This window comes from Bombina bombina, chromosome 5 (genome assembly GCF_027579735.1).
Source record: "Bombina bombina isolate aBomBom1 chromosome 5, aBomBom1.pri, whole genome shotgun sequence".
Taxonomy (NCBI): Eukaryota; Metazoa; Chordata; class Amphibia; order Anura; family Bombinatoridae; genus Bombina; species Bombina bombina.
In genome coordinates, this window is record NC_069503.1 from 932,780,748 (window position 1) to 932,795,136 (window position 14,389).

The 14,389-nt window shown below is 37.3% G+C and overlaps 1 protein-coding gene across 5 annotated transcripts in view; it reads right to left on the bottom strand.

Moving 5' to 3' along the window:
- Positions 1-14,389, bottom strand: part of EYA1 (EYA transcriptional coactivator and phosphatase 1) — a 123,435-nt gene that overhangs the window by 70,143 nt on the left and 38,903 nt on the right. For all 5 annotated transcript variants that reach the window (XM_053715120.1, XM_053715119.1, XM_053715118.1 and 2 more), the window contains one exon: positions 280-419. In XM_053715120.1, coding sequence (XP_053571095.1) covers positions 280-419 — 140 coding nt within the window. The remainder of the gene's footprint in view (positions 1-279; positions 420-14,389) is intronic.

Sequence of the window (14,389 nt, forward strand, 5' to 3'; positions counted from 1 at the left end):
AAAGTGATTAATGTCCCTTTAAACTTAACATTCCTTAAACTTAACATTTTCTGAAATACTACGTGACTTGTATGCAGTGCAACTGGTTTCACTATTTTTTTTCTTAAATTTTTTCTTTTTGTTTTCTGTTTTAATTATTTAAAATACTTATATATACATTATACAATAAATTACATATTTTATAGTAATACTTTTCAGATTGTATTATGACCATGTTGTTAAAAAGCAGTTGGTAAACGTTTCAAAATTGTTTGGTGCTCAGATTACTGTAATACTTACTTCAAGGTCAGAGTCTGGAGGAGGAGAAGGATTATTGTTTTTTCTTCCACGACCCCGTGATTTTCCATCTGACCCACGGCGTAATCGATCTGAATCTGAATCTTTAATTGGTGTTGATGGACTATGGATTGTGCTGTATTCTGTTTGTGTTTTTAAAAAGAAACAAAAATTAAAAGAAAGTTGATTTACATCATGCATTTTTGTTTATTTTTTTTAAATTAAATTAAACGTTTAAATTAATGTTAAGATGTGATACCAAGATGTTTGTTACACACGGCTTAACAAAATCCAGGGTGCCCTGATGCCACAAAATTGTGCCTGGCTCAGAGATTTGTAAACTCTGTTATGCTTAGTGTTATACAGCACTTTGCCCTAAAAAGGTGCATTGACTTTGGCATAATGTGAGTTGCGTTTCCCATGCAGCACCCATAGGAACCTCAATTCACATTATGCTGTGTGCTTTTCAAAACAAAATGTCAACAGCCACATCAGCACAATGTGAGACCACTGCATTTTGTTGCATCTACAATAACTGAACAACTGTTTTTGTGAGTGTCTAGAAATCAGTGGTTTTATATGAATACTGTTTTATACAGCAGTGATTTAAGCCCTCAAACCCCTGCATATCTCTGACAATGAAGGGGCTAGTTCATTGTTATGTGTGTGTTTATGACAATAAAGGAGATAAGGTACTGATTTGACTGTGCTATGAAACAATGGGTTCCATTTATTAAAGGACCAGTCAACATAGTAGATTTGCATAATCAACAAATGCAAGATAACAAGACAATGCAATAGCACTTAGTCTGAACTTTAAATGAGTAGTAGATTTTTTTTCTGACAATTTTAAGTTAAGTCTTTTTCCACTCCCCCTGTATCATGTGACAGCCATCAGCCAATCATAAATGCATACACTTACCATGTGAAAGCCATCAGCCATTCACAAATGCATACACACTTATTCTTGCACATGCTCAGTAGGAGCTGGTGCCTTAAAAGGTTTATATATAAAAATACTGTGCACATTTAGTTAATGGAAGTAAATTGGAAAGTTGTTTAAAAGGGCATGCTCTATCTGAATAATGAAAGTTTAATTTTGATTGAGTGTCCCTTTAAGCTGCAGAGCCCCTGTCATGAGATGTAGGACACAGCATAGAAGGTACAATGCTATTTTATTGTAGAGTATACAGCTTGCACAACACATCTAACTCAGTAAGTGCGACATAGACAATAATGATCCTAAGCCCCGTCCCCATCTGGTGATGTCACCTCCCACTCTCATCAAATCTTCCCCCTTTTCAAAGAACAAAGCATACATTTTTTTTTAGAATACATCAAATAACAAGGTATACAAGAAGCATACAAAAATAGTTTTGTTTAGTATACAACAAATAACAAGCTAAAGAGAATATATATATATATGAACAACAAGAAATACAATCCTTACTTGAACATTGTGCTAGACTACTCTAGTCCACAGTGACCATGGGATTATTCTGCCCATTCTTCCGGTCACTGCTCTTACTAGTGCTAATCCCGATATCAGGCTGGAAGCTTCACCACTCTTCCACTTAATGTCATTTTACATGAACTGTCCTCTGATACAGAAGAAGGAGAAGCAAAGAAGTATCCCCCTGCCCTGTGATCTTGCTGAGGGGAAGGCACCCCTCTTAAAACAGGGGATCCCACCGGCGGTGGCTCTGAGGCATCCAGTCCCAAACTCTCAGGTACTGGCTGAAGATGTCTTCTATTTCGACGAGTGACTGTCCCTCCATCAGTAAGGACTATATAAGACCTTGGTTCTGGAGAGCATCCAATTACTGTAGCTGCCGTCTTCCATTTCTTCTCATCATCCAGTTTAACTCTGGCACTTTGCCCCACATTCAGCTCCTGCAAGGGCCTCACACAGTGTTTTCTGTTGTAGAAAAATCGATAACCCCTTTTTGCCTCTTCATCCCTCCTATGGACCTCGTCCCGAGGAACAGAGCTGGTTGGCTGGAAGACACCCACAAAGGGTAAAGTGGTGCGAATCTGATTTCCTACCATTAGTTGTGCCGGGCTAAAATCTGTGGCTTGGATGAGAGTCGCCCTATAGCCCAAGGGAGCTAGGTATGGCTCAGATTGCTTCAAAATTAACTTTGTTGTTTGAACTGCCCTTTCAGTCATTCCATTGGCCTGCGGGTAATGTGAACTTGATGTAGAATGGATGAAATCATATTCACTTCTGAAAGAACTGAACTCCATGAAAGCAAACTGCATTCCGTTATCACTCACTAACTCCATTGATATGCCCCACCGGGCAAACAAGCTCTTGAGACGAGTGATAACAGCTTGACTGGTGATCTCATTTAAGGGTGCAATCTTCAAATACCTGGAATAGTAGTCAGTCACGACTAGGTACTTTTTCCTGTGCAGTTCACACAAATCAGCAGCTATTTTCTGCCATGGGCCTGCAGGCAGTTGAGTAGAAATCAAGGGCTCCCTTCTCTGAGTAGGCCGGTATTTCCGGCAAAAGGCACATTTTGACACGTGACTTGCAATATCAGAACTGATCCTAGGCCAACATACTGCCATAGCTGCCCTTTCTCTGCACTTCGTAATGCCCAAGTGGCCATCATGAATCCTGCTTAACATTTCCTGCTGCATGCTAACAGGAATAACAATGCGGTCCTGGAACAACACCAACCCATCCAGCTCCGTGAACTGCGACCTCTCTGACTGGTAAGAACTTAAAGATATCCAGGCTGCCCGTCTCTTGGGCCAATCTTCTTTTATGTACTTAATAACTTCTTGAAGGTCTGTATCTAAACGTGTCTCCTTCCTTATTTGCTATAGCTTCCCTGACGAAATGGATTTGGATGCCAGAACTGAATCCACATACACTTTCACATCTGATTCCGTTGAAGATTCTTCAGCAGCAGCCAGCGGGAGCCTGGAAAGTGTATCTGCCACTACCAGTTGTTTCCCCGGCACATGCACTGCCTGAACATTGAACCTAAGCAGCCTCATCAGAAGTCTCTGGCCTCTTAGGGGTGTTTTGTCAATATCATAGGAGTTGATTAGAGGGACTAGCGGTTTATGGTCAGTCTCCAGAGTAAATTTCTCTAAACCCACTAGGTAATGCTGGAAGTGCTCACAGGCCCAAACTGCAGCCAGGCACTCTTTCTCAATTTGGGCATATTTCGACACAGCAGCCGTCAGTGTACGGAACAGTAGATGATGGGCTGTAGTTTGTTCTCATTCAGCTGCAGGAGGGCGGCCCCTAACCCATAAATGCTCACATCAGCACTAACCACAGTCTTTTTAGAAGGGTTGTAGAATCCCAACACTGGGGCAGACCCCAGCAGGGACTTGACCTGCACAAAAGCTACTTCCTGTGAAGGTCCCCAGACCCAGGCAACATCTTTCTTCAACAACTCTGTGATAGGGTGTAGTACTGTGGATAAATCTGGAAGGAACCTGCCCACATAATTCAAAAGGCCCAATACTTGTCTCAGCTCGTGTGCATCAGAAGGACTTTTCATCTGTTCAATAGCAAGGATTTTATCCGGGTCCAGCTTGATGCCATTTCCATTGATGATATGCCCAAAGTAACATAACTCAACCTTTCTAAAATGGCATTTCTCCTTATTTAATTTCAGCCCGGACTCTCTAATGGTCTGCAGCAAACAGCTCAATCACTACTTATGTTCTTCCATTGTAGACCCATAAACTAAAATGTCATCCATGATGACTGCCGTGCCCTCTTGGTCCCTTAGGAGAGAACTCATCTCTCTTTGAAAGATTTCAGGAGCATTCTGCAGAAGCAAAACCGACCTACCGGTGTAATGAAGGTATTCAGTTTGCGGCACTTTGGATTTAGAGGTATCTGCCAGAAGCTGCTGGAAGCATCCAGTGTAGAGAAGAACTTCGCCCCAGCCAATTTTGGAGCTATGTCTTCAAGTGTTGACAGCACATATCTCTCTCTCTTTACCGCCTCATTCAGCCTTTCAAGTCTACGCAGATGCATACCTTCCCACTTTTCTTCGCAACAGGCACAATGGGGGCACACCAGTCAGTTCCTTCAACAACCTCTCAATAACTCCCAAATTTTTCATACGCAGAAGTTCCTTCTCCACTTGAGGCATGAGCGGGAATGAAATTCTAAAAGAAGTGGTAATGTTGTATGGGACTGCAACCTTTAAGCGATATTCTGGGTTGCTGGGTTGCAATTCAGTAGGCCCAATTCACCAAACATGTCTCCTGAAATCTCATTCACTCTGGTGACTAGGCCCAAACCACAGGCTGCTTTTCTGCTCAATAGGTTGTTAACACACTGACCTTTAATCACATGTACCCACATGGTGAATTTCCTCTGCTTGTACTCGCAGCTAGCAAGAAATTTCCCAGTACAGTAAGGGTAACCCACCAATCTTCATCTGAACTAGACTGTTCAACAACAGACCCTACAAAGTACACTTCTTGACCATCCTGGTCACCATCCACCTGCATCTCCTTAATGTATTCAGTTTTACATGCCACTTCAAAATGGCCCATTCGGTTACATTTTCTACATCTTTTATCTTTAGCAGTGCATATGACATTCTGATCATTGGTACGGTTACACCACGTGCAGCGAGCCTGTTGCGCCCATCCGCTTCTGGGCCTATTTGTTGCCCTTGGTATACCGCTCACACTGTGCCTTTCACCAGCAGCTCTCCTGAACTGCTGCACTTCATCCACAATACTCTCAGACCTCAGATCAGCATTTTGCTTTTTCACCAGTTCACTCTGGCGGGCCATCCTAATAGCCCCATCCAATGTTAATTCAGCCTCCAACTGTAGCTTCAGTGAGACCTCAGCATCTGCAATTCTTATGACTATTTTGCCTCTGATTTGTTCTTCTTTAACAACACCAAACTCACAGAATTCAGCTATTTCATACAGGTTGCACACAAATGACTCCAGAGATTCTCCCACATGCTTAGCACCTCTGTAAAAACAAGCGCTCTCATGAATCACATTTCTTTTGGGCACAAAGTGAGCACTGAGTTTGTTCATAACTATTTCAAAGTCAAATTCTTCCCCTTCTTGGAAAGTAAAGACATTAAACACTGGCTCCACATCTTTCCCCATAGTGTATAAAAGAGAATTAACTTGTACTTCACCACTCTCCTTGTCCATCTTGAAAGCAATCCTGAAGCGTTGAAACCAATGACGCCATGTGGGCCAAGCTGCAGGCTGAGAGAAATCAAAAGGCTCAGGTGGGGTAAACTTCGACATCATCATTAATCAGGAAACAGAAGCGCAGGCAAGTACTTCTAACACCATGTCATGAGATGACGGGCACAGCATAGAAGGTGCATCGCTATTTTATTGCAGAGCATAAAAGTATACGACTTGCACAACACATCTAACTCAGTAAGTGCGACATAGACAATAATGACCCTAATCCCCGCCCCCATCTGGTGAAGTCATCTCCCACTCTCATCACAGCCCCAACATTTCAGGCTTGACAAATTCTTCAATAGTTTTATGTTTCATAATTACATCACATACAAAGATATACTGTTAGACCCTCCCTGACACAGATAAACTCTCACTGCACATCTATTATTCTTAAACTATATACAAAATGATGGCCTCAACAGGGACTTCAAACTGAAAAAAATTAACTTTATCATTTAGTGTACTTGGAAACTTATTGGTTACTTTTTGCAGTTTTGCATTTCATAATAACATTAGATATAGAGCAGGTATTTGGTCCATATTCTGTTATATAATTCAAAATATAGATTTGTTTGTGAATTAACTATACACATTTATTTAACTTTTTTTTTTAACTCTCAAACTTCCAAATTCTATATTTTAAAATAAGCGGTTGTTAAAATGTCTTTGGCAAATTCTAGGGCAAATAAATCTAACAACTAGAACCATTTGTAAGGTTACTTGCCCAGCTTCTCTGTCCATCTTTCCAGGCTACAATATCAAAAGATATTTCCAAATCATTATAAGCTCCACATTGCATGCATTCAACATAAAATGTATTTCAATTTACAAACAGCAGATCTCTGCATGCTCAACAAATACAGGGAAATTAAATTAATAAATCACTCATTTGGAATGAAAAAAATAGTAAACTGTTAAGAGTGGATATTTAAATTTATTTTCTATGTTTTAATTTGGGTTCAGTATTATAAAATATTATGTTACCCAAAAAGATTTGAATATTTGAGATTGTAATTTCCTGAAGTAAATAAAATAAACATTTATACTTAAGGGGTGTTAACCTATTTTTTTTTAAATAAACAATCATATATTATAACTGTACAATATGTAGAATTTTATTGTTTTAGAGAATTTTAGAATACTCCATCAAAATGGCTATTCTTATCTTGTTTCATTGCTGTGGGCAGTGATAACCTGATATAAAAGGGCTGCTGCCATGATCTTTGCAGTAGGTCCTCCAACCGTGCTACGAGGAGTGGACAAAGCACAACTTACAAAGGTAAATTACAGGAAAAGAAGCAAAATAAATCATAAAATGTAACTGAATATTATTATGTAGGGTTTCAATTTGGAATTATCTTGCTCCTGTATAGAAGCTAATGGTAAAGCAACGGCCTCTGTGTGTAATTAGTAGTGCCTATCTGTTGCAACAACTCATTTAATACCTATCCTTCTAACTTTACATCAGCAGAAGGCAAACTAATTAAACGATTGCTAGTGATAACAAATAAAACAAAACAAATTAATGACAACTCAAAGTAAAAACAATATGATCTGAACTAAAGGATTAGTTTAATTTTGAGAAACGAAGGTTTACAAAAGTGTTTAGTCTCATAAGTAAATAAAACACCTACCTATTCCCCCCCCCCCCAGTGGATATGCTGTTGTTGACATATAGGTTATCTAGCAGCAATCTGCAAGATGAACTTTGAAACATACAGAAATCACACATACATATATATCTTTAAAGGGGCATCCAAGCTAAAACTGAACTTTAAAGGTTCATTTTAGGACACTTTTCAATTTACTTCTATTTTCAAATATGTTTTCTTTTCTTCTTGGTATGCTGTGTTGAAATGCATACATAGAGAGGCTCAGGAGCAGCTATGCAGTACTGGGAGCTAGCTGGTGATTGGTGGCTGCACATATTCCTCTTGTCATTTGCTCACCAGATGTGTTCGACTAGCTCCAAGAACTGCATTGCTGCTTGGGAGCCGACTTTAACCTCGGTTTACCTTTTTGCAAGGCTTCAGTCAGGGCTGGCTCTATAATTGGAACATTTAGAACCATGGGATCCAGCAAGTATTTGACAGGAGTGGCATGTAAGGACAGCTAGTAGTGCTCTTTTAAAGGACCGGTAAATACAGTAGATTTGCATAATCAACAAATGCATGATAAAAAGACAAAGCAATAGCACTTAGTCTGAACTTCAAATGAGTAGTAGATTTTTTTTCTGACAAATTACAAAGTTATGACTATTTCCACTCCTCCTGCATCATGTCTCAGCCATAAGCCAATCACAAATGTATATACAATATGTATAGTCTGTGAATTCTTGCACATGCTCAGTAAGAGCTGGTGACTCAAAAAGTGTAAATATAAAAAGACTGTGCACATTTTGTTAATGGAAGTAAATTGGAAAGTTGTTTAAAATTGCATCTCTTTCTGAATCATTAAAGTTTAATTTTACTTGATTGTCCCTTTAAGAGAAATTACTCTCTTATGGTCCATTAGCTGGGTACCAAAACAGACTCTCATGTGAAACTTAAATCTGCTACACTTTAATCTTTGACTGATGACGGGTATGGTTGGGTTTAGATTATATCAGAATGAAGTTAGGGGCATTCTTGGACACAAGCAGCACAATGTCTTCAGTCGGCACTGGGTTCAACATATAGTTATAAGCAGTTATGAGAAAATTTAAAGAATACTAACTATTATGCAATTATCTGCAAAATATGAGTTATAACTTATTTATTCTTCAAATAAGGTTGTGTTATATTTTCATATATGGATTATATAGCAATTTAAATCACAATTATTGCTAATAGGAAATAAAAAAGGACTGCTCAAAGATTTGTGCAAGTTGCCACAACTTATTTTCTCTTTTTCCACATATTGACATTTCAGACCACCTGTAGTACCCAGTATATGAATGACATCACTAATGTACGCACATAACATTTGGCTAAGGACTGAGTGGGGTATTCCTATTTGATTGTACAAGAATAAATAAATTCTCAGTGAAACCCACTTGTGGATCAATTGTAAAAATAAACATGGGAGTATTTTTACTACAGATACACAAACGAACAGCTTCCTTCACTATAAGATACATTTTGTTTTAAGCTATTTAAAACTGGAATGAAAAAACTCCCATGCCAACCGAGTCAGGTTTCACAGACCAGCTTCTGAGTGCTTATTACGGAATGTGAATTTTTTTCACAGCCAAATGCACCACAAACATTCAATCTATTCCATCAAACTTTCTTACGAAGAAAAAAAAAAAATCATAAACACAAGCAAGATCATTGCAGTAATCTGATATTTTTTAAGGTAAAAGAAAAAGGTGCAAAATAAATAATGAAAGTGTATCATAAAAAATTGTATCTGTTATATACTATTAAACATTTTAAGGGGAAATGCATCTTCTGTTTATTGTCCCTTTAATGCTGAACTGTATAACGTGCTGTAAATAACATTTATTTGGTATTTACTGATTTCAGTATCTATATTAGTGATCACATTTTCTAGTTATGTAGAACTAATGCCAACAGAGATCTCTAGCCAGAAATTTGGTGACTTCTACAAAGCAAATTTTAAAGGGACATGAACCCCACATTTTTTCTTTCATAATTCAGATAGAGAATACAATTTTAAACAGCATTCAGATTTACTTCTATTATCTAATCTATCTTTGTTGAAGAAACATGACTGAGCCAATAACACGAGGCATCTATGTGCATCCAACATTCAGCAGCTACTGAGTCTATTTAGTTATGCTTTTCAACAAAGAATATTAAGAAAATTAAGCAAATTAGATAATATAAGTAAATGGTAAAGTTGTTTGACATTGCAAATGCTTTCTAAATCATGAAAGAAAAATGTGGGTTTCATGTCTCTTTAATGCTTTTAACAGAAAGAAAATATATGGGGGTAGATTTACTATATGTCGAGCGGACATGATTTGCTATAGCGAATCATGTCTGCTCGACATTGCCATATGTTGACAGCATACGCTGTTGAAATGTATCATTGCACAAGCATTTCTAATTAAATGCTTGTGCAATGCTGCTCTCTGCTCACTGGCGGCCAATCGGTCGATAGCAGGGGCTGTCAATCATCCCGATTGGATGGGATCGGGATGATTTCAATCCACCACCTAAAAGGTGTCAGACAGGTTAAGGAGCAGCGGTTATATGAGCGCTACTTCTTAACTTCCGTTTCAGGCGAGCCTGAAATGATGGGACTCCGAAGTAGCATTAACTGCTTCATAAATTCAGCCCAAAGTCACTATCCTTAATAGTTTGCTTTGGTAATATTATGCTCACTTATAATGTTACTCTACTGTTTTATAGCTTTCATGTAATGATTTCTAACACTTTTTTGGATTATCCCAGTTGTAGGATGAGCAATTCATTGGTAAATAATGCATTTAATCACTCTCAATTGTATAGTTTTTATTTATTTCAGAAATCTTAGGATACAGAATACAAAAAATTTAAAAATATGTTCTACACAATAGAACAGTATAGACTTTGTGCATATGCAAAGTATGTATTAATGTATTAAAATATAGGCACCAAGCAACATTTTTGATAATTATAACTGGCTATGAAGCTAAAAAGTGACTACATAGAGTAATGTTAATCAACCACAAATCCCTGCATTACAAAAAATATGGTCAATCACAATCCTTCAGAAAAATGACTATCAACGAAAAGCACCATTAAAGTCTAGGGGAAATTTTGCAGATTAGTCAGGATTGTGATCGACCCAATAATTAACAAAATGTTAGAGGTGTCGAAAATCCAGAGTAGTCCTTGGATATACCCATTGAAAACCTTCTTGAATACAGTTAACTAGTCTGGTTTTTGTTGTAGACTATAAGCAACCACATGCACACAAAAAAGCCCCCTCCAGTACAAACACATACACCACATTCACTTTGGGTGAGTGGAAAAAATCTATTTGGTAAATTATGAGTAAAACATAGGCTGACCATATTGCCGCTTTAAGAAGGAACACATATGAAAAATACATATGTGAGGGTTCTTATACAAAACCATTTCTTTAAACAGCCGCAATATGGTCAGCCTAGTAAAACAGGTAGTAACAGATAAGTAATGAATGCACATTGCACTGTTTTTATTTGTATATATTGTGCTGTATCTGTACTAGAATTAATAGATTACCGAAAGCAATCCTCATTTTTCAATTTCAGGCTTTGTCAGTAAAATACAAGCATGATCTTAAGGGCTAACAAAAACCTCAGATAATTTTTAGAATTAAGATAAGATACATATATATTTTACAAGCACACAGTTCATACCAATAAATGTAAAAGCGTAGCAGAAATTGGATAGGATATTTTCCTATACAAGTGAAGAAATTGATTGACACCAGAACTGTTCTACTTTAATGTTTATGCATTTGCTACCAAGTTGTTCTTCTCAAAGTAGATTTTATTTAGAAAGAGAGCTATCTCTCCCTTATAATCATGGCTAATATTGTAATTGTCAGCACATACATGAGGCATGCAATGCTACAGTTGGCCTTGGCTATGCAAGGAATCAAACAGGATTAAAATACTCACAGCGTTTTTATTTTATAATAAACTTGACATCAACTCATAAGAAACAGCTAAGCCAGCTTTCCTAAACACCCATCCTATTAAGAAAAGCAGAACTGCTAGTGGCAGAGTGCATGGTGTTGGGAACTCAAAACCAGTCTCAAGTCAGCTGTTTCTCATGACTGAGAGTCAGGTGTTATTAACCCTGTTTTACAAGCTCTGTTTCCTGAAAAATAACCAATCTGAACACAGAACTTGGAATGCACAAGTCTTGAAAGCTAGTTTGCAGCTGTGCCCTCATTTATAAGTTTCAAGAACATGCATCCCTGCTGGGAACCTAAACAAATTATTTATATTTTGGCAGCCAGTGCTCTTATCTCATCAGTTGTGTTGTGCATAAACTTTGCCACATAAGCATGAAATCTGTGTCTGTGTATAACACCTTAAATGATCCATTAACAGAAATAGCTTAACAAACCATTCTTTATAGGAAAATCCAGCATTAAAATGACAGATAACCTATTACTATTTCAGAAAAAAAAAACATTTTGTATTATACTAAATTAAAAATAAGGTATTTGTAAAAAAAAATGCATTAAACATAACAAAGAAACAATTAAATTTTGCATATTCTTTACTTAAAGGGGCATTCAATTTTAAACAACTTTCCAATTTACTTCTATTACCTAATTTGCTTAGTTTGCTGGGTATAGTTTGTTAAAAAATATACCTAGTTACGCACAGGAGCTGGGAGCTAGCTGCTGATTGGTGCGTCTTGTCATTGGTCACTGATGTGTTCAGTTAGCTCTCAGTAGTGCAGTCTTCAACAGAGGATACCAAGAGAATGAAGCAAAATTGACAATCATGAAATATTTTTTGGGGTTTCATGACCCTTTAAAGATGCAGAATCGAGCTCTTCTTAGTATCAATGGAGTGGGATGTACTATTGCTGATTGGATATACCTCACAATCAGCTATATTACGAGTTTTGTGGTACGGCTTTTAATGCTGAAAAAATGGCCATTACGCAGGAATGGCCAGGAACGCATATTACGAGTTGCGGCGGTATAGCTATAACACAAGCATTTTAGCCTGTAATGCAATACCGCACTCAAACAAATTACGTCTGAGTATGGGATTTTCATAGTGCCCATATTACAGGTTGTGCGGTCTGGCTGAAATGCTTGCGTTACAGTCTATACCGACACGAGCCATTCTGCCATCTGTGAAGAGTAGTTATGGATTTTGTGTCACAAAAATGTTTCACAAAACTAATAACTAAAATGTTACAAAGTACACTAACACCCTAAAACTACCTATTAACCCCTACATCTCCACCCTCCAGCATCGCAAACACTATTTAAAATGTATTAACCCCTAATCTGCCACCCACTCACATCACAACTTTTAAATTTATTAACCCCTAATCTGCCACCCCCACCCACCACATTGCCAACACTTTTTAAATATATTAACCCCTAAACAGCCGCTCCCCGACATCGCTGACACTATAATAAATTATTAACCCCTAATCCGCTGCCCCCATCGCCACCACTAAATAAACCTATTAACCCCTAAACCTCCGGCCTCCCACATCACCACCACTAAATAAACGTATTAACCCCTAAACCCCCGGCCCCCTACATTGCAAAACACTAAATCTAACTATTAACCCCTAAATCTAACACCCCCCTAACTTTAAATAAAAAAATCCAATATAACTATATTTAAATAAATAAAAACTTAACTGTGAAATATAAATAAACCTAACATTAAACTATAAATTAACCTAACATTACTTTTCTAATAAAATAAAATAAACTAACTATTAAAAATCCTAAATTACAAATTTAAAAAAAACTAATCCTACGAACAAATTTAAAAAATCTAACATTACAAAAAAATAAACACTAAAATTACGAAAAATAAAAACAATTACATCTAATCTAATAGCCCTATAAAAATAAAAATGCCCCCCCAAAATAAAAAACACCCCCTAGCCTAAATAAACTACCAATGGCCCTTAAAAGGACCTTTTGCCCAAGGGGTTAATAACTTTTATTAGTGTCGGTGATGTCTGGAAACGGAGGATTAGGGTTTAATAGCTTTTATTAGTGTTGTCGATGTCGGGGAGTGGCGGAATAGGGGTTAAAAACTTTTATTAGGGTCAGCAATGTCGGTGGTGGTGGACTAGGGGTGTTTAGACTAGGGGTTTATGTTAGGGTGTTAGGTTTAAATGTAACTTTAGCGCTGCGGAATCTGTTGGCGCTCTACAAATAACCGATAATAATAATAATAATAACTTTCTTTTCCCCATAGACATCAATAGGGTTGTGTTACGGAGATCTCCATTCCACACTTCAGGTGTTATTTTTTTTCCTAACATTCTCTCCCCATTGATGTCTATGGGGGAAAGCGTGCACGAAGCCGTAAACTCAGCCCTTGGCTTTTGTGTGGTATGGAGCTTAGTGCACTATAACGCACAGCACAAGGAGGTTTTTCAGTAATTTGTAATGGCAGCACTATGGAAAGTAAAATAACGCATTTTTTTGGCGGTATTTTCGCACCCTGTTTAGCGCAAAACTTGTAATCTAGGCAAATTATAGGAATAGTCTAGTCAAAATGTTATGATTCAGATAGACCATGCAATTTTAAGCATCTTTCTAATTTTATCCTATTATAACATTTTCTTCGTTTTCTTGGTATCCTTATTTGAATGTAAGCTATGGAGCCGGATCATTTTGGGTTCAGCACCAGGGTAGTGCTTGCTGATAGGTGGCTAAACTTAGATACCAATCAGAAAGCGCTACCCAGGTGCTGAACCAAAAATGGGCCGGCTCCTATGCTTACATTCTTGCTTTTTCAAATAAAGATAACAAGAGAACGATGAAAAATTGATAATAGGAGTAAATTAGAAAGTTGCTTAAAATTGCATGCTCTATCTGAATCATGAAAGTTTAATTTTGACTAGACTATTCCTTTAAAGAAATGTGAAGAGAAAAAAACAGTAGCTGGATGAGAGTCTGGTGCAATAAGAGCATAGACACAAACCTGGTGAAAAAAAACTAAACTAACAATAACAGAGCTGGGGTAATTTGTTAGGCGACAAAAATGCAAATAGTATATAGGAAGAAGTATGTAAAAAAGAAAGAAGATGTTTACTTTCCTTTTAAGTGATACAAATGGTAACTTAAAAAAATTGTTCATGTTTGCAAGTTCCTGTATTGTGTTATCGTGTGTAAAGGTAGATACATTTCCTGAACCATACATTGGCAAATATAACTAAATCCTTTTTTGCTTATCTTAAAAACTACAAATGTGGGCTATATT